At 40.6% G+C, this 21,164-nt stretch overlaps 1 protein-coding gene across 2 annotated transcripts in view; it reads right to left on the reverse strand.

Moving 5' to 3' along the window:
- Positions 1-3,717: 3,717 nt before the first annotated feature.
- Positions 3,718-21,164, reverse strand: part of LOC147124248 (prolow-density lipoprotein receptor-related protein 1-like) — a 136,171-nt gene continuing 118,724 nt past the window's right edge. The window contains exons 56-68 of one of the 2 annotated variants that reach the window (XM_085984223.1): positions 16,524-16,646; positions 16,322-16,438; positions 13,256-13,372; positions 13,053-13,178; positions 10,398-10,569; positions 9,199-9,420; positions 8,455-8,573; positions 8,234-8,373; positions 7,761-7,902; positions 6,904-7,053; positions 4,911-5,027; positions 4,132-4,206; positions 3,718-3,859 (exon numbers count right to left, since the gene is read on the reverse strand). In XM_085984223.1, the coding sequence (XP_085840349.1) occupies positions 3,753-3,859; positions 4,132-4,206; positions 4,911-5,027; positions 6,904-7,053; positions 7,761-7,902; positions 8,234-8,373; positions 8,455-8,573; positions 9,199-9,420; positions 10,398-10,569; positions 13,053-13,178; positions 13,256-13,372; positions 16,322-16,438; positions 16,524-16,646 (1,727 nt within the window). In that variant the 3' untranslated portion in view covers positions 3,718-3,752. Of the gene's footprint in view, positions 3,860-4,131; positions 4,207-4,910; positions 5,028-6,903; positions 7,054-7,760; positions 7,903-8,233; positions 8,374-8,454; positions 8,574-9,198; positions 9,421-10,397; positions 10,570-13,052; positions 13,179-13,255; positions 13,373-16,321; positions 16,445-16,523; positions 16,647-21,164 lie in introns of both variants that reach the window. The other variant, XM_085984218.1, reaches the window with a different exon arrangement.

Consider the following 21,164-nt stretch of genomic DNA (forward strand, 5'->3'; position numbering starts at 1 on the left):
ACTCCGGATTCATCAGCACCAGCCTCATCCACAGCTGAGAGCTCTACCTGTGCTGATAGCTCACCTGATGCATCTGTACCTGTACAGTCTCATTCCCCAAAGCGAGAGAGTCTGGAGAGACGTTACCCAGAGAGGCAGAGGAGGCCTCCCCAGAGGCTTGACTTGTAAAAGGGCTGTTGACAAAATAAAATGTTGGCATTTGAATTTTGTTACTTAAGAAAACTCAGGTTACTGCAAAGACAGGCTCTGTTAATTATATAAATTTTGCATTAATATACTATTAAACTAAACGGGGAGGAAGTGTAATGTATACAACATTGAAGGGACTACTTTGTTTTGCGGATGTACATCCCTTAGTTGCGAGCATATATAACAGACGCGTATCGATTTGTATCATCAGTGCCGAAGTTCCAGTTCACCAGTAAAGATCACTTGACCCGGCTACCGACCATGGAGCACATATACCAGAAACGCTGTTTACAGAGGTCCGGACCATCAAAGACCCTACCCACCCCAGCCACAGTCTGTTTGCCCTCCTGCCATCTGGGAGACGCTACAGATGCATTTGCACCCGAATGACCAGATTTAGGAATAGCTTCTTTCCCAGGGCTCATCCTACTGAACGCCACAAAAACTATAAAGCCTGCACATCTTCCAATGCACTTTATTATGGTTATGTTAATGTATTACAAGCCAAATGAATGTTGAATGTTTAAATGTCTTAATCTAAATGTACACTCTCGGGAGCCGCAAGCCTACATTTCGTTGTACTGCACTTGTGCACTAACAATGACAATAAAGTTGACTATGATGAAAGTTACTCAGTCTCTGCTGCTTTATTATTTTATGTAGTTGTGTATAGCAGTACAAACACAACTTCCATGAAAATTTCCTTCATTTTTGCACTGAAATATCACCATTGCACCTTCATTACATAATAGGGAGCAGGAGTAGGCCATCTGGCCCCTTCAGCCTGCACCGCCATTCAACAAGATCATGACTGATCTTCTACCTCAACTCCACTTTCCTACACTATCCCCATATCCCTTAATATTCAAAAATCTATCTCTGCCTTGAATATACTGGACGATTGAGCCTCCACAACCCTCTGGGGTAGAGAATTCCAAAGAATCGCCACCCTCTGAAGAAATCTCATCAGTCCGAAATGGCCAACTCCTTATTCTGAGACTGTGACCCCTGGTTCTAAACTCCCCAGCCAGGGGAACATCCTCCCTGCCAGAATTTTGTATGTTTCAATGAGATCACCCCTTATCCTTCTAAACTCAAATGTAGGCCTAGTCTACTCAATCTCCTTATAGGACTATCCCCTCATCCCAGGAATCAGTCTGGTGAGCCTTCGTTGCACTCCCTCTATGGCAAGTATATCCTTCCTTAGGTAAGGAGACCAAAACTGTACACACTACTGCAGGTGTGGTCTCACCAGGGCCCTATGTAATTGCAGTAAGACATCTTTACTGATACTCAAATCCTCTTGTAATAAAGGCCAACATGCCACTTGCTTGCTATACCTGCATGTTAACTGTCATGAATGCAAGGTAACCCAGGTCCCTCTGAACACCAACATTTCCCAATCTCTCTCCATTTAAAAGATACTCTGCTTTTCTATTTTTCCTACCAAAGTGGATAACTTCACATTAATTTGCCAGGTTGTTGCCCACTTATCTTGTCTATATACCCTCTTGAAGCCTCTGCATCCTCCTCACAACTTACATTACCACCTAGCTTTGGATCAGCAAACTTTGATAAATTACATTTGGTCCCCTCATCCAAATCATTGATGTAGATTGTGAACAGCCGAGGCCCAAGCACTGATCCTTGTGGTACCCCACTAGTTACAGCCTGCCAACCCAAAAATGACCTGTTTATTCCTATGAGGACAAAGTTACTGGGGGAGGGGGGGGGGGGGGGGGGGGGGGGGGAGAGGAGTTGCTGCCATGCAGTAATTTTGTAACACTGAATTCCAGAATCAGATACAGGCTGAATAGGTGTATGCATTTAGAAGCTTGCAGCTCAAAACCCAAGTTTAATTAGTTGTAAAGCTTTTAAACTAGTGGGACAAAATACATTAGCCAATTCATTGGAGCAGTGTACCAATTTTAGAAACACTGCCATTTTTGAAAGTCATAATATACAAAAAGGAGGTACAAGTCATATTTGCATCAATAAGTCACCCAAAATGTATCCAGACAGATGGAACAGCAAACTTATTGAACACTAAATCAGGCTATTTTCAGGGGGCTGAGGTAGAATTACATTATAATGCTGAATAACTTGCATTTATATAGCATTTTTGGCCCACAGGAGCATAATCAGAAAAATTGGCACAGCCAAGGGAGGAACCTTTAACCAAGCTTTTGGTAACCTGTCCTAAAGGAGGTAAGTTTTAAAGGAGGGTCTTGAGGAATGGTGGCAGGGTAGTTCCAGAGCATGGGGCCTAGACAGTTGAAAGAACATCCACAGATGGATGTGGATGGCCTGGTTTTTGGGGGGGGGGGGGGGGGGTTGTGGAAATGGGCAAGTGGCCACAGTTGGAAGAATGCTGAATTCTCAGAGGGTTGTAGGCAATGTTTCCCCTAAATTTGTGTGCACGCAGCCCCTTTAGGTGCTGCACAGCCCAAGATTTTGCAAATGCCTTCACATTTGAAAAGCAGTCCTGGGCTGCGTGGGACCAGTAGACAGCTGCGCGGCTTAGAGGGAATGTTGGTTGTAGGAGGTTAGAGAAAAGGGAGGGGCAATGCTATGGAGGGATTTGAATGCAAGGATGATAACTTTAAAGTGGAGGTTCTTGGGGACTGGGAGCAAGTTAGGATGAGCTTATGAAGTTTATCAAGTTTATCCTACAAAATAAATAGTTGTGCAATATTGAGGGGGAAATTACACTAGCACCAGGCAAGACATCCTACAATGAATAAATTAACCTCAAGAAATAATGACTTACATTTACAAGTGCCATCAGCTCCCAGTGCACATCTTGTGTAGCGGACAGTAAATGTAGCTAGCTTACATTAGGGCTCCCAAAGTCATCTGCTAGGACCTCCCAAATATATCTTATAGGACAGATGGAGGCCATTCAGCTTGTCCTTGTGTCAGCCCCTCAAGTTATGCAATTAGTCCCACTCCCCTGCCCTTTCCCCGACAGTTCTGCAAAATTTCCCCCCCCCCCTTTTTAGTATTTATCCAATTCCCTTTTGAAGGTTACCATTGAATCGGTTTCCACCACCCTTTCTAGTTTACTTTGACAGAGACCTCTGCTCGTCATCAGGAGCTCATGTCACTAGCACGGCTCAGTATAAAAAGCTTCGTTAGACTTGCATTCCCAGAAATAGCATGTTAGCAATTGGAGTTTCCCCATCTACAGTTGGGATGTATTTGAAAAGGCAGTCAATGGAAGAAAAACCACTGGACAGTGTGGAGCATAAACATCTGGTTATTTATCTTACTTGTAGTAATTTTATTTACTGTAGGAAAGTAATTGCTGCAAATAAGATTGTATATTTCAATGCTATGTCTGCCATATCAATTTTGAACAAACCAAAATCATTGACCAGTTATCTTTATACAATGATTTGAAAAGTTGTGTCATGAAGATTCCACCCTCAAATTGGAATGAGAAACCAAGCTGGACTGCACTTTTAAATGACTTCAATATTTCATTGTTCTGCTAACTACTAAAATAATTAAACTGACAAAATACACTTAAAAGTGAATTGAATTTTATTTGCTTTCTACAATCAATCAGACTGAAAGGCTGGGTTCTCAAAATACATGCTCTGCTGGGTCTTCCTTTTCCAGTCCTGCCACTTAAAGTAAACAGCTAGACCAGCCATGGTCAAGAGCACTGAAATATAAAAAAAAAGCAGCATTAGGTAGCTCAGGAACAGAATGCATTTTCAGGCTTTGGCTTTTAAATTTGACTGTTCAGTTCAAGAATTATGGTGGTCCTTTAAGAACTTAATTCTTTGATCGAGTCCTCCCTCTTCCAATTTCCTTAAATTTTAGCTGTACAATTGATATTTAATTGAGTTGTACAAATAAAAAAAGTGCAAGTAATTTTCCTACCACTAAAGAGGTAAAAGCCAACTGTTAGTCAATTTTCTATTGAGATCTTACTAATAGCAAGTGCAATCCAACCAGCTCCAGAGCCTTTCTGCAATTTGTTCGTGTCATCGAGTGTAGCATTTGAATCTGTATGGAAATAAATGTGGTAATTGAAGAATTCTACTGAAAGATTAATTTTCATAAAGCTACAAGGCAGCTTGTCATTTGATGGAGTAAAGCACAAGTGAGATTTAGATCGTAATTCTGAGTGCATAGAATCAGAAATTTACAGCACAGGAGGCCATTTGGCCCATCTTGTCCGTGCCAGCTATCCACCCTAAACCCACTTTCCAGCACTTGGATAGGCACTTGAAGTGCTGTAACCTACAAGGCTGCAGACCAAGTACTTTTTAAATGTGATGAGTGTTTCTGCCTCTACCACCTACCACCTTCCAGACCCCCACCACCTTCAGTGAAAAAGGTTCTCCTCAAAGCCCCTCTAAACTTCCAACCAATTACTTTAAATCTCTGCCCCTGGTTATTAACCCTTCTTCCAAGGGAAATGGGTCCTTCCTATCCACTATCTAGGCCCCTCAATTTTATACACCTCAATTTGGTCCCCTCAGCCTCCTCTGTTCCAAAGAAAACAACCCCAGCCTATCCTCAGCTAAAATTCCCCAGCCCAGGTAACATCCTCGTAAGTCTCCTCTGCACCCCCTCTAGTACAATCACATCCGTTGGAGTAACAATAATAACCTTGTTGAAAGCCAAGACTGATTCAAGGTACTGACCACATGTTGTAAATTCAAGAGATTAATATTCATGTATACATCAGATGCAATTTGCATTACCTCTAGAATGGGGCCTAACTGTTGTGTACAAATCAGAAGGCAGGTATTTTGCAGTACCGGAGGACAAGGTAGACACCAGTGTAGTTGTAGTTGCTGTAACAGTTGCATGTACCATTGCTGAAAAGGAATATGAAAAGCAGACTTATGAATCATTACCTAAAATCCAGTAAGATAAAAAAAGATCACATTTTAGCACAACTGGGGTGAAGGCACAGCTAAATTGCCTTTTAAAAGCTCAAACCTCAATTTAGTTTTTATTTCGTGCAAGGATTACAACCACAGGCTTTTAAAAAAAATCTAAAATGGAGGTAGCTTGCATGCATGCAAGTTTCTGCGTAGTGTCCGACATACAGAAACCCAATCGCTGTGGAAGAGTCTCCAACCCAAGCAATTAAAATCCACACAAGTACAGTTTGTTTACCCAAGAAATACAAATCATTTCCCCATCTATGCAAGTCAAGACAGCAGAGTCAGATTGGAAGGACCCAGGCTTAGGGACCCTGGCGTGCACAAGGTTACTATTGGACTTTAGCTAGTTAAAATTATACAACAAAGCAACAGAAAGCACTTGCAAGCTTCATGCAGATTGTCCAACCAGAACCACCTTATCCATTAAGGCACCAACTTGTAAGATTATCTGGAGACAAGTGGGAAAAACTTCAGCCTCAAGTGACTGGTCTACCCTTGTAGGCAAGAGTGAGCTAGCCTGGGTGGTCACTCAGCAGCACTCCGGATACCATAAACCTGCTCAAGTCTGGCACAGGCAGCTGACCTGATTCTGAACTTCTCTCATTAGACACATCATCCTAGAGCCACCAAGACAGCAGAGACCCTATTTATCCCTCTAGGTGATCTAATTTTTCTTTACCCTCAATATACCAAAAGAATGAGATTTTAAAAATTCAAATTGCAATTCTCTCATCTGTTCCCCACACCCAGGTTTCTTCAATATTCTGTAACTGCAGAGAAATCATCCTACACAGCTTCCTTTGATTTGAAGGGTTATGGGGAAAGAGCACCAAAGTGGGAATAATTGGAGAAGTCTCAGTCAGCACAGGCACAATGGGCCAAATGGCCTCCTGTGTTGTATTACTTGAAGTTTGCATGTAAATATTCTATATGTACACTTGAAGACCCAGATTACAACTGTTTGTTTAATTTTAAAACAACTAGCATTCAAGTACCTGTACTTTCTAAAAATAAAAACTACTTACGTGTATACAACTGTAAATATCATGCTTTTCACTATTCTAAATCATAATGGGCCAGAATTTACTTTAAAAAATAACTGAGGAAAACCACTCACCGTTATTTACATGCAAATTGTACAACTTCAGGCTAGGGCAGAGGCACAGTTAAATGCAAAAATCAGGATGTTGCTGTCAGAGATTCACTGCTCTGCCTCACCATTCAAATTCATTAAACAGCATGAAATTCTTGTATTTTTATGGTAGATATGAACTAGCCACAGATAGTTGGGGCTTGTCCATTTCAATCCAGGTACCCTCTAATGGTGTAATAAGTCTGATTACTGCAAAACAACCATCTGTGGCACTGATTACAAGTGTGGAAACTCAACTTCAGCTTTTAATTTTTGGGAGCTTTTAAAAAAATTACATTGTCTTTCACTTACAATTTCTCACTTTCTGCACCGATTTAACATTGAATTAATCATTCTAACTTACACCTCCTGGTTCAGACTCTGCCCTGTTCATTGCACAATATTTCAATCAGATTGGTTAAGCAGATTCACAGTTGCTTGCTCAGTTCACAAATCCAGTTTCAATCTCCTTACAGCAACTTCCAGTGAAATTAAACAGCAAAGGGCAAATCAAGGGCAACATTCTGGGCATTAACCAAACTTGTTAAAAAAATAATTTAAAAGGCTTTATTCCCAACTTCAGAATATAGATTAAAAATGGTGTCCATAAACTTCATTCATGGTGAATCTATAAAGCAGGTGCTAGATAAACAGTATAAACTTCATATATACCCGTTCTACAGAGTTGTCCATTGTGCTCCAGCTCCTTTCCAGATGGACACACACAGGTGTATTTAGGTGACTGACTGTTAAACCAAGGAGCAGGAAGACACATGAATTCACAGCCTCCATTCTTCAAGTTTTTGGCACACCAGTTTTTACCTGTGAATAAAGTATAGATCTTCAATTCATGAGGGGGAGGGGGAAATGTGCTGTAAACAAGTTTAATCACAGTTCAATCTCCCCATCCAAGAAAAAAAAAAGTCAGATCAAAATAAATTAGCAAATCATGCATTGGAAATAGAATGTTTCCCACATGTCCTTGAAATTTGCAATACTAGAAAAATCAAAGTTGCATGAGTAAAAAAATATGCAATGTTCAGTATTTATACTAGGTTAGGTTAAACTTTGCTATCACCCTATTGCCTAGAATATTTTTTTTTGCTGGGTAAGAAAGGTGAAGAGGAAGTAGATATTGAAATGCTACCCAGACAGCAACACGTCAAAGGAGTGTGAGTGGTATTAACAAGAGGGGAGGCAGGGGAGAAAGTAGCATGCAGCCCAAGTACTCCAGAAATTTGTGGATATTTGTGACAGGAAGTAATCAACAATTGAAAACAAGTCAAATTGGTGACCAATTGTTTTGGTACCACAGAAAATTCATTTCATGGTCAACCAAAGTTAACATAGATGTGGTTCTATAGTTCACTAGCAAGTGGTTGTCCAAAAGAATCAAAGCATAGGGTGGGGCTAAAGCAACAGGCCACAGCTTTAAAATTCCATTGCAATCAAATGGATAGATACAAATAGAAGATATGAATTTCCTTTTGCAATGTACTTAAATCCATAATGTGAATGACAAATCATACCAGATGGTTGCAACAGCTCATTGTAAACAATGATGTCCTGAGGCTCATTAAGGTTGGAGGCTAAAACCACCACATCATCTCCTATATACTTGTTGGCTCCATAGATTGTTTTGCTCTCCACATCAGTCCAGAAGACACTATCCTGGAAACAAGATCATTTTTACTTGAGAAACACAGTAGCCCATGCACTGGTCAGCTCAGTACACTTCCTGAATATGAAATTTGATTTTAATTCAGATTAAAAAACACGAGAGTGAATTTCAGTCCAATAATACAGCATGAGATCAGAAAGAAGTTTGGCTTATGGCCTATTTTGTACTGTTCTGAACTAACTAGCTACAATTAATTTGTACATTTTAATGCAATGATTAATCCAATAGTACAATAATCAAGTATTCTGACTAGTATCATAAGTTAAAATGTTTACATTTGAAATTATAAATGAAAAGTTCCAAAATAGAAAAAAGCCTTACTTCAAATACTGAGACAGCAGAAGGATGAATGAGGAATTCCAGTGACCACAGCACTGTTCTTCTATCCTGACCATTTAGGCCTATACTTGATAATGTGTGCAGCTTTGAATCAACCCAATACAAGCAGCTTTTCACAAGATCTGTGGACAAAGTTTAAATGTCTAAACCAGTCTAGTGAAAAAGGTACATCTTACCAACTTCCTGAATAGAAATCTCCTTACCAAGAGTAATGCCACTTGGCCACTGAATCTCTCTGCTAACAAGTTGCTGGCGGACAGCACCATTCATTCCTGCTTTTTCAATCACTGCTGGTTCACCACAGTCTGACCAGTAAAGAAACCTTCAAAAGTCAAAAACATGTCAATCAAAACAGAGTTTTTGATGGGCCTTAAATTGAACTGTCAATTAACTGAAACCATAACATTAACCTCATCTAGTTCTGCAAAGGCTATGGAGAAACTTCAAGTGTTAACATTTCCACGCTCAAGTATACAAAAGCCAAGTGGCACCTTCCAACTAAGATTTCAGATCAGTAAATATTTGCAAACCAAAACCTAATTTGGGGCAATGGCAGACCTAGATGTAATTATTTTGACCATTTGATATTTTACCATATTCCATCTTGCTTTTTTTTTTTTTTTTTTTTTACAGCCAGAGTCTCAGCTAGGACAGGATACAGGCCTTTCCAAAGTTACCAATATTGCGCCCTTTAGTCAGGATAGGACAAACCCCCTGCCACTCTCCAACCACAATACATAATATAAATGGTGTCAATAAAAGCAAAAAAATGGAATATTCATAATGTTGGCATTTTCCCCAACACTCCACTTGACCACAGCAAAATTGTATTCATCAATCCAAAGTGGATATGGCATACATTTTCTAAATAGCATTTTAACTATACATTTGTGAATCATGCACACCAAGCCATACACACTTGCACATGCATATTAACATTTCATTACCCAGTTATTGGATCAACTGCGACAGAAGCTGGTTCCCTTAAGTCAGTGTCAAAGAGTGTCTTCCTTTTGGTTCCATCAAATGTAGCCACCGATATTGTCTTAGTACCCAGATCGGTCCAATAGATGTGCTTGTAGATCCAATCCACTGCAATTCCTACTGGGATTCCTAGATCCTTAATTCTGGAAATCCCAGTTGGGTGTTCCCATTTATCCACAGACACACTGCAAAAAGGTTACATTGTTTATTGAGTCTCCAATATCTTTTGACTAAAGAAAAACATGCATTTTGTATAGTCTTGTCTCATCTAAAACTCAGACATGTCATTTCTTTTGAAGTGCAATTACTTGTGTATGGAAATGCAGCAACTAATTTGCACAGCGAGAGCCTACAAACACCAATGAGATGAATAACTAGTTGATCTATTTTGGTGGCATTGCTTGGAGGTCAAAGGATTATCCAAGACACTGGACAAACTCCTGCTCTTTCAAAATGCCACCAGGATCTTGGCATCCCACCTGAAGAGACAAACAAGGCCTCAGTTTTAAAATTTTATCTGAGACACCACCTCTTGACAACACAGCACTCACGTATTAGTGGAGATGTGCTCAAGTCCTAGAGTGGGATTTGAATCTTTGGCTCCAATGTGTTACTAACAGAGCCAAGCTGGTCAAACTAGATACTGAAATTACTCATTTTAATCCCAGTTGTACACCAAAATTGACAAATCCAGAAAGCCAAGCTTTAGCACATTAACTAGAAGTTGGAGTGACTGCAGTTTTTCCATATCAACACTAATATTTTATGGTTTGAGAGATCCCACATCTCATTGCAATCAGTAAAGAATGTTGCACTATATAGATATGGGTTGCCCATATTATTTGTCACATGTAGTTTGCTGTCTGCAGGTTTGGGCATAAAGGACCATTAGTTGAACTAGCATGCAATGGCAGCTTTTGAGAATTTACTTTTAAGGTATGTTATATGGGCAAGTGGATGGATTGTTGCCTGCTGAATTTACTGAAGTAGCATCTTAAACCTAACCATTATGGAATTCTAGTAAATTTATTCAGTGATATTAAACACTTTATAAGCAAGCGTTTGTTTCAAACAGAATCTTAAAATAGCAAAGCAGTTGCATGAAAGATGCAACAAGATTTTGTATTGCAGTCTGTAGTATCAATTCAAGATTTAGGATTACCTGAAGATTGCCTGCTGACTCAAGTCAGCCCAGAAGATTCTCTGCTCTGCAATGTCAGCATCCAGTGCTACAGCATTACTCAGCTGCACAGCTACCTGGGTGTACTCTTGGCGATTCAGTCCTAGCTTCCGGATATCATGGCGATTAGTGAAGATCAAATAAGGCTCTTTTCCTATGCAGGATTTATACAAGTACAAGAATTTTAAAAAAATCCATAGCAGGTTGTTTAAGCAATACTGCTGCAAAGAAATCTACTTGCATTCTTGTCTTGGTTCTACAAGCAGACTGGTTGTACAGTCCAAACAGAATCTCAACAGCAACTTCTGGAAACCCAAATTACAGCAAAAATACTGAATGTTACAAATCCAGTGAAACTATTGTGCACCTTTTGCATGAAGTTGAACTGAATTAGTTAATGCAGGTCAGATGGAAAAGCTTATCTACTAGCATTTGCAGGGCTCATCTTGGGCATTTTGCAATGAACAGGAGTATTTATTCTTGCCATTTGCAATAAACACTTGGCATCAAGATTCATTTTACTTACAGGAGGCTATAGACAATTCTACTGTAAGGAAAATAATTCTATTGCACATCAGTTTCTTCATTAGAAAACCCAGAAAAACAATTAACATTGTGCTAAGCAAAGTATGACTCAAAGATGGAATGAAACTGTTCATGCACATTACATCCAGATATGCAAAAAGTAGTAAATCAACATGCATGGTTAGAAACAGCATGTACAAAAGAATGGAACTTTTAAAAAATGGATATAATCCCACTACTGTTTCACTAGAGTGGATTAATTGAGCTATCAGGGTCTTTCTAAATTAAGCCATTGCATTCCATTACAAATACCCTGGCTGCCATGCTTTCATTTAATAAAAAATAAATGCAAGTTGCCCTATGGCTATGGAGGAAATGGAACAGCTGTTTAAAATCTAAGTAGGAAACTGTAAACTATACAAGTCAGTGTGACTGGGAACTCAAAGATGCTTCACAAACAAGATAAACAAGCTCATTGTGTCTGTTAAAATGTGTAACCTTTGTGCTCCACAGAGTAGCCAATTTCAGGAAAAAACTGGGAGATGCCTCAAAACTACCCAAGGCAATTAGTTATTGGCAGACTAGAGTCACCCATGATGCATCACTAGATGACTTAATTGTGTGGATTCTACAATCATGAAGAAACTGAATAATGCATTTCCAACAGCTAGTATAGTCCCTTATAAAAAGCTTGGATAAGCACATGCAATGGACAGTCGAAGTTCAGTCACAAATGACATCCTTTGTGACTATGACAAAGGTAAGCTATCCCTCCTCATCCTTCTCGACCTGTCTGCAGCCTTTGACAGTTGACCACTCCATCCTCCTCCAATGCCTCCACTGTCATCCAGCTGGGTGGGACTGCCTTCGCCTGGTTCCATTCTTATCTAATCGTAACCAGAGAATCACCTACAATGGCTTCTCTTCCCGCTCCTACATCATTACCGCTGGTGTCCACCAAGGATCTATCCTTGGCCCCCTTCTATTTCTCATCATCCAAAAACACGGCACCAGTTTCCACATGTATGCCGATGACACCCAGCTCTACCTCTTCTCTCGACCCCTCCACGGCGTCTAAATTGTCAGACTGCTCTGGATGAGCAAAAATTTTCACCAATTTTGGGAAGACCAAAGCCAGAGTTTTCAGTCCCTGCCATAAACTCCATCCCTCACCCCAACATCTGAGGCTGAACCACACTGTTCGCAACCTTGGTATAGTTATATTCGACCCTGAAATGAGCTTCCAACCACATATCCACAGCATAACAAAGACCACCTACATCCACCTCCAACATTGCCCATCTCCACCCTTGCCTCACCTGCTGCTGAAACCCTCGTCCATGCATTGGTTACCTCTAGACTTGACTATTCCAACACACTCCTGGCTGGCCTCCCACATTCCACCCTACGTAAACTTGGGCAGCCAAAACTTGGCTGCCCATGTCCTAACTCACATCAAGTCTTGTTCATCCATCACCCGTGCTCGCTGACATACATTGGCTCCTGGCTAAATAGTGCCTCAATTTCAAAATTCTCATCCTGGTTTTCAAATCCCTCCATGGCCTCGCTGCTTCCCATCTCTAATCTGCTTCAGCCCCACAACCCCCCCCAACCCAGAGATATCTGCGCTCTTGAGCATCCCTGATTATAATCGTTCAACCTTTGGTGGCTGCGCCTTCTGTTGCCTAGGTCCCAAGCTCTGGAATTCCTTGCCTAAACTTGTCCACCCCTCTCTCCTCCTTAAAACCTACCTCTTTGACCAAGTTTTTGGTCACCTGCCCTAATTTATCCTTGTGGCTCTATCAAATGTTTTGTCTTACAATACTCCTCTGCAGTGCCTTGGGACATTTTATTAAGTTAAAAGTGCTATATAAATACAAGTTGTTGAATTGATGGGGATTTGTACAATATAGAGTTATTATGTAGCCTTTTTACAAGTCTTAAAAGCTCAAATATTAATGATCATCTGAAAGTTTTGAAAATGCATCAGTTGGATGCAATGCAAAAGATAATGTCTAAAATTACTTCCATTTCTGGCAGGAACCATTCAAAAGTAATGTCCAACTATCACCTTTTAACCGAGCAGACTGCTTTCACAAACTTTCGACTTACCTACTGCCTTGCAAACCCAATTAGCTGGACCCATGTGATATCCTGTACGACATTCACACTTATAGCTTCCTTCCAAGTTGATACAAATTTGGCTGCAGGTTCCAGGATTTTGACATTCATCAACATCTGAAAATAAACCAATATCACTTTAGATTCATAAAGGAAGCCAATTTTAAGGATCTATAAAAAAAAACTCAACTTGCCTTCACACGTTTTATCAACCAATTCAAAACCAGTAGGGCAGTCGCATTCGTAGCCAATGACAAGGTCGTGACAAATGTGAGAGCAACCTCCATTGTTAGACAAACACTCATTTACATCTGCAAAGGGAACAAATAAAGTACTGTAATGAGTATCCCACTCCTCAGGATCACTTCTAGTCCAGAAGTGCAATCTGCATTACTGGGCACATTATGTTAAAGATTCATCATACGATTGAGGAATAATTATGTCTGCTATATGGCGGAGATGCTGTTAGAATGGTTTACAGTTACAAGGCTAAAATTGAAACTTTGTTTAGGTGCAAACATGAATGCATTAACTCACTTCTCAGAATACACAAGACATTTACAAGTTAATTCCCAGAATAAAAGCCAGTAACCAAATCAAGCATATCATTTTAAATCCGGTCTACCATTTGATTGAGTTTAATTATTAATGCTTACCTATAATAAATGAGACTGCTTATTTTTCAACTAAAATTGGAAAATTTGCAAAAGATGATTGACAAAATGCTGAAAATATGTTATGCTCAGTGAAAGTGAAATTAGTACAAAAATCTGCAAACACGAACATGGGAATGAACAAAAGTACCCTGGAAGGAATGGGCCTTCTGGAAAGGGTGGTTTTGGGGGGGGGGGGGGGGGAAAAGAAGAGAAGAGGGGGAGGGAGGAGGAGAAATAGGTGGGGAGGAGAAGGGGGAAATGAGTTTACTGAGATCATGTAGGGCCTGGTGGGGTAGAAACTGAGGATAAAGGCAACCCCAATACCAGATGGCTTGTGTGTGGGAGGGGGGGGGGGGGGGGGGGGGGGAAGAGAAAGAGAGAGGAATGGAGAGCAAGATAGTCCAGGGGCAACTGAAGGATAACCTGGTGTTTTCTTTGGTGTGTGGTTTTGGGGGGGGGGGGGGGGGGGGGGGGGGGGGAAAAAGAGAAAAAAAAAAGAGCACAAGAGGGGGAAAAAAGAGATACATTTCAGAAGGTCTACTAGTATTCCTGCTTTCTCAATGAGGTGAGCATGCTCACTTCAGAGGTCAGAAGGCTGTGGGTTCAAGTCCCACTCCAGAGACTTGAGCACAAGAATCTGGGCTGACACTCCAGTGTAGTACTGAGGGAGTGCTACACTGCTAGAGGTGCCATTAAACAGAGACCTTGTCTGCCCCCTCAGGTGGATGTAAAAGATCCTATGGTACTCTTTGAAGCCCAGCCAATATTTATCCCTCAAATCAACATCACAAATAGATTATCTGGTCATAATCACATTGCTGTTTGTGGGAGCTTGCCAAGCACAAATTGGCTGCTGTGTTTCCTACACAACAGTGACTACTTAAAAAAAAAAGTACTTCATCAGCTGTAAAGCACCCAGTGGCAGTGAAAGGCACTATATTAAATGAAAGTCTTCTTTCTCAATAGGCAATTCCGTAGCCACCCAAACTTCCTGTAATTGTAACATCAGTTTTGTTTTTTTTTTTTTTTTAAATTCAGCACTATTTAGTACACATTAGGTTTCAGTTGCCAAAGGGTCCATGCCCAGAACATTGATCTCTCCTTTACAGATGCTGATGGACCATGTGTGTATTTCCAGCTTTTCTGTGCAAGTGTTTGCAGATAAATGCACAGAGCAATGCAACACCAAAGTCCCATTTCAGACACCCAGTTTTGGCATTAAAATGATTTCCAGATCAGATGTAAAGTAAGCCAGTTACTCTGCCCAATAGTTTAACACTGACCTAGAGCACAACCTACTAGAAATTTAGCATTTTCCATACAAACCACCCTTGTGGCCTCCAAGCAAGATTGCCATTTTAGTATCAACTTAAGGTAGTTTGGGCTGAGAGCCCACACCCTCAGCTGGTTTGACACTACCAAGTTCATTTTACTTGTAACTCAAACCTAGCAAACATTGAGTCAAGTTTGATCTGGATTCAAAGATACTGGATGTGTAAAGAGTGGTCAAACCAACTCCATCTCCACAAGCACAGATCCTTTGAGGGGAATCTCAAGTATTCAGTTATCAGAGTGACAGATGAATGCCCTTGAATTGAGTAAAGCATTAATTGTGGCACCAACACAATAGTACATTGCCAGTTAATTGTTGATGGCTGACTTAAACTAGTAGCAATGCTTTAACTACAGGATTAAGGCTGGCCAAAGTGCTTAATTCACAATCATGCATTCCCTTCATCAGGGAAGAATCATATTTCTCTATAGTAATTTTCTCCCATGTCCTCCCACCCTTCACCTACCTGCCCCACCCACAGTTAAACTTTGGGTCAAGAGTTCTGATAACTGGCCTCATTAGCTCAATTAGAACTTGGGTCAAATATTTCATACGAGACTTTAAAGCACTTGTAAGATTTGATGAGCATAACATATTCACACTAAGATATCATGCAGGGGAAATTTTCCCTGATGTTAGTACTGCACAATGCCAGTTCTGGACTTTGTACAATTGCCCTAACTCAATAGTCAAATTTAAAATGCAGGTTAATTTAGTGGTTTGATCAAATAAAGCAGTCAAAAAGCATCTAGATCACTCCTTTGCCTTTCTTTCAGATTGAGATTACAACTCAAAAGGTCTTACAATAGCTAATCTCTTATCCACATGCAGTTAGTGTTCATAAATCTTGATTATTTGTATTCAACAATTCACAGCACTATTGATCCTGCTGCAATGTCATACTAAGATGCAAGTTAAGAAATACAGAAAGCCATTAAATACTAGGATGTTTTGCAACAGAACCAGATTAGGAAGCAGCTTTTCCAATATCATTTCATTCAACATTTATATTGCGATTACCAAATTAGTCGCTTAACTACAACAGCAACCAGGCAAACTAATATCCGCAAGGTGCTGGGATAATTTTGCCAAATCAATTTCTGAAGTGGCATACTACAATAAAGATAAATTATTCAGTTTGATTTGACTAGTGCCAAACTTTCAAAGACCAAGAAAATATTTAAAGCCACAAGAGGTCATACCTTGTAGGTAACATGTTTGAGAAACAGGACCAAACAATTCAGATTAGATTACCTTTACAAGGCACTTACTGCATTTCTCCAGGAGTTCATCACTCCAGTCCTTGCAATCCTGCTGTTGATTACAGACTTGCTTTAAATTTATGCATTCACCACTTTGACACTTGAAGTCCATGGGTCCTGTACACTCTGCAACTGCCAAAAGTAAAATATAAAATTGAGTTTAATACCTCAAAATATTTAAGTCACTAAAAGAGTATATTGGTGCACTCACCCTTCTTACAGTTGATTTCATCATCACCATCAGTGCAATCTCCAATTCCATTACATTGGCTACTTCCTGGGATACAGCTACCATCACGGCAGCTAAAGTGATCTGGCCTACATGTTTGAGTAGCTGAAGAATCAATGAAAAACCACAATTGTGCATTACAACTACAAGAAATAGGACTTTCATTGCACATTACAAAGCAATATAGTTTGCAGACAATGCTACAGCACAGAAAAAAAAAGACATTCTCCACAAAAAGTCACCAGATAAAAATACCACACCCTTCAAGTAGACATGGAGATAAATGTTGGCTCATTTGGGTGACAGCAGGGGTGTAGATGAGGCTACAGATTTTGGATCCAGAGTTGATGGAGCAAGCGAGGACAAAAAAAAAAAAAAAAAAAGTGGGTTTCTGCAGAATGCCATACTAAAGTTGAATTTTTGTAACAAAGTGGAAGGTTAAAAACTTCAGGCCAGATTTTGCTGCAAATTAATGGTGTCTGAACACCACATGCCATTAGTGATGCACAAAAATCAGCCAGCAACTTGTAGCTAGGAAGAGAGATACCGTGAATTGCAAATCACCACAAGTTGCTGGCTGATTTGCACCACTAAGTTAACTTTGCGAAAACAGCTTAATCTACTTGATCTTAGGAAGTTGCTGCATTTACGAATTAACTGCCCATTAAGCTCACCACAAAGTCAAGTTAAGCATCAGCAAACTTACCCTTTTAATAGGGTGATAGTTAATGACTGCCAATCAACCTCTTGCCTAGAAAGTTAATAAGCAAGTTTAATCTACATGATTGGGCTAACCAAATTAGTAACAATACTGTGGAGGAGGAATTCCTGGAGTGTTTACAGAATGGTTTCCTGGACCAATATATCGAGGAACCAACCAGAGATCAGGCCATCTTAGACTGGGTATTATGTAACGAGAAATGATTAATTAGCAATCTTGTTCTACGAGGCCCCTTGGGTTGGAGCAACATGATAGAATTCTTCATTATGAAGAATTAAGTAGTTGACTCAGGCTATGGTCCTGAATTTAAATAAAGGAAACTACAATCGTCTGACGCACGAGTTGGGTAGGATTGATTGGGGAATGTCACAAAGGTGGATAGGCAATGGCAAACATTCAAAGACCGCATGGATGAACTACAGAATTTGTTCATCCCAGTTTGGCATAAAAGTGACTCAACCATGGCTAAGGAGGGAAATTAGGGATAGCATAAGATCCAAGGAGAGGACACATAAATTGGCCAGAAAAAGCAGTAAACTTGAGGATTGGGAGCAGTTTAGGATTCAAAGGAGGACAAAGGGATTAATTAAGAAGGGGAAAATAGAATGAGTGTAAGCTTGCAGGAAACATAAAAACTGACTAAAAGCTTTTATAGATATGTGAAGAGAAAAAGATTGGTGAAGTCAAGCATAGGTCCCTTGCAGTCAGAATCAGGGGAATTTATAATGGGGAACAAAGAAATGGCAGACCAATTAAATACATACTTTGGTTCTGTCTTCACAAAGGAGGACACAACCTCCCAGAGATTTTGGGGAACATAGAAGATAGGAGAAGGCCATTCAGCCCTTCGAGCCTGCGCCACCATTCAATGTGATCATGGCTGATCATCCAAATTCAGTACCCTGTCCCTGCCTTTTCCCCATATCCCTTTAGCCTCAAAATATATCCAACTCTTTCTTGAATATATTTAATGAACTAGCCTCCACCGCCCTCTGTGGCAGAGAATTCCACAGGTTCACCACTCTGGGTGAAAAAATTCCTCCTCATTTCAGTCCTAAATGGCTTACCCCTTATCCTTAGACTATGACCCCTGGTTCTGGACTCCCCAGCCATCAGAAACATCCTTCCTGCATCTAGTCTGTCCAGACCTGACAGAATTTTAGGTTTCGGAGATCCCCTCAATCTTCTAAACTCCAGCGAGTATAAGCCCAATCGACACAATCTCTCCTCATAAGTCATTCCTGCCATCCCAGGTATCAGCCTGGTGAATCTTTGCTGCACTCCCTCTGGTAAGGCAACCAAAATTGCACACAATACTCAAGGTGTGGTTTCACCAAGGCCCTGTACATCTGTAGCAAGACATCCTTGTTCCTGTACTCGAACCCTCTCGCTACGAAGGCCAACATACCATTTGCCTTCTTAACCGCCTGCTGCACCTGCATGCTTACCTTCAGTGACTGGTGCACAAGAACACCCAGGTCTCTCTGTACTTCCCCTTCTCCCAATCTATTGCCATTCAAATAATAATCTGCCTTCCTGTTTTTGCCACCAAAGTGGATAACCTCACATTTATCCACATTAGTGCATTTGCCATGTTTCTGCCCAATCACCCAACCTGTCCAAATCATACTGAGTTTCCAGACATCCTCCTTGCAGCTTACCCTCCTGCCCAGCTTTGTGTCATCTGCAAATTTGGAGATATTACATCCAATTCCCTTATCCAGATCATTAATATATTGTGAACAGCTGGGGTCCTAGGACCGATCCTTGCGGTACCCCACTAGTCACTGCCTGCCACTCAGAAAACGACCCGTTTATTCCAACTCTGCTTTCTGTCCACCAACCAGTTCTCTATCCAAGTCAATACCTTGCCCCCAATCCCATGTGCCTTAATTTTGCACGCTAATCTCTTGTGTGGGACCTTATCGAAAGCCTTCTGAAAGTCCAAATACACCACATCCACTGGTTCTCCCTTATCTATTTTACCAGTTACATCCTCAAAAAATTCCAGTAAATTAGTCAAGCATGATTTACCTTTTGTAAATCCATGTTGACTTTGTCCAATCCGGTCACTGCTTTCCAAGTGCTCTATTACATCTTTTATAATGGACTCTAGCATTTTCCCCACTACCAATGTCAGGCTTACCGGTCTATAATTCCCCGCTTTTTCTCTACCACCTTTTTTGAATAGTGGGGTAACATTAGCTACCCTCCAATCCATGGGTACCGTTCCAGAGTCTATCGAGTTCTGGAAGATGACCAGTAATGCATCTACTATCTCTAGGGCCACTTCCTTAAGTACCCTGGGATGTCAACCATCAGGCCCTGGGGATTTATCGGCCTTCAGTCCCATCAATTTTCCTAACACCATTTCCCTACAAATACTGATTTCTTTCAGTTCCACCCTTTCATCAGACCCTATGTTCCCCAGCATCTCTGGGAGGTTATTTGTGTCCTCCTTTGTGAAGACAGAACCAAAGCCTGTATTTAGTTGGTCTGCCATTTCCTGGTTTCCCATTATAAATTCCCCTGATTCTGACTAAGGGACCTACGCTTGACTTCAATCTTTTTCTCTTCACATATCTATAAAAGCTTAGTCAGTTTTTATGTTACCCGCTAGCTTACTCATTCTATTTTCCCTTTCTTAATTAATCCCTTTGTCCTCCTTTGTTGACTCCTAAACTGCTCCCAATCCTCCAGATTATTGCTTTTTCTAGCCAATTTATATGTCCTCTCCTTGGATCTTATGCTATCCCTAATTTCCCTCGTTAGCCATGGTTGTCACCTTTGTTTTATTTTTATGCCAAACTGGGATGAACAAATTCTGTAGCTCATCCATTCGGTCTTTGAATGTTTGCCTATCCACCATCAGCCCTTTGAGCGCCATTCCCCACTCAATCCTACCCAACTCGCTCATCAGACCATCGTAGTTTCCTTTATTTAAATGGAGGACCCTTGTCTGAGTCAACTACTTAATTCTCCATCTTGAAGAATTCGATCATATTATGATCGCTCCGACCCAAGAGGCCTCGTACAACAAGATTGCTAATTAATCCTCTCGTTACATAATACCCAGTCTAAGATGGCCTGATCTCTGGTTGGTTCCTTGACATATTGGTCCAGGAAACCATCCTGTAAACACTCCAGGAATTCCTCCTCCACAGTATTGTTACTAATCTGGTTGGCCCAATCTATATGTAGGTTAAAGTCACCCATGATGACTGCTGTGCCCTTAGTGCACACTTCTTTAATTTCCCTTTTAATGCCATCCCCAACCTTCACCTTGCTGTTTGGAGGTCTATATACCACTCCCACTAATGTTTTTTTCCCCTTAGTATTTCTCAATTCTACCCATAGATTCCACATCAGAGTTAATATCCTTCATTACAATTGTATTAATCCCTCCTTTAACCAGTAATGCTACCCCACCTCCCTTTCCTTTTTGCCTATCTTTCCCGAATATCAAATACCCCTGGCTGTTGAGTTCCCAGTCTTGGCCATCCTTGAGCCACGTTTCTGTAATCCCAACCAAATCGTATTAGTTTACCTCTATTTGCGCAGCCAATTCATCCACCTTATTACAAATGCTCCTTGCATTAAGACAAAGCCTTCAGGCTTGCTTTTTTTTTTTTTTTTTTTAAATAAACACTTAGACCTATTGGAATTATTATTTACTGCGGCCACGTTTGATTTAAACCATTGATTTCTGACTGCCACTTTTGTTTTTCTCCTTCCTATCTTTTGCTTTTATCCTGGTTTTCCTTTCTTCTGTCTCCCTGCTCAGGTTCCCAACCCCCTGCCATTTTAGTTTAACCCCCCCAAACAGTGCTAGCAAACCTCCCCACAAGGATATTTGTCCCGCTCTGGTTCTGATGAAAGGGAGGAACTGAAAGAAATCAGTA

The sequence above is a fragment of the Somniosus microcephalus genome, chromosome 1, assembly GCF_052327205.1.
Source record: "Somniosus microcephalus isolate GS21.2 chromosome 1, FLI_Smic_1.0, whole genome shotgun sequence".
NCBI lineage: Eukaryota > Metazoa > Chordata > Chondrichthyes > Squaliformes > Somniosidae > Somniosus > Somniosus microcephalus.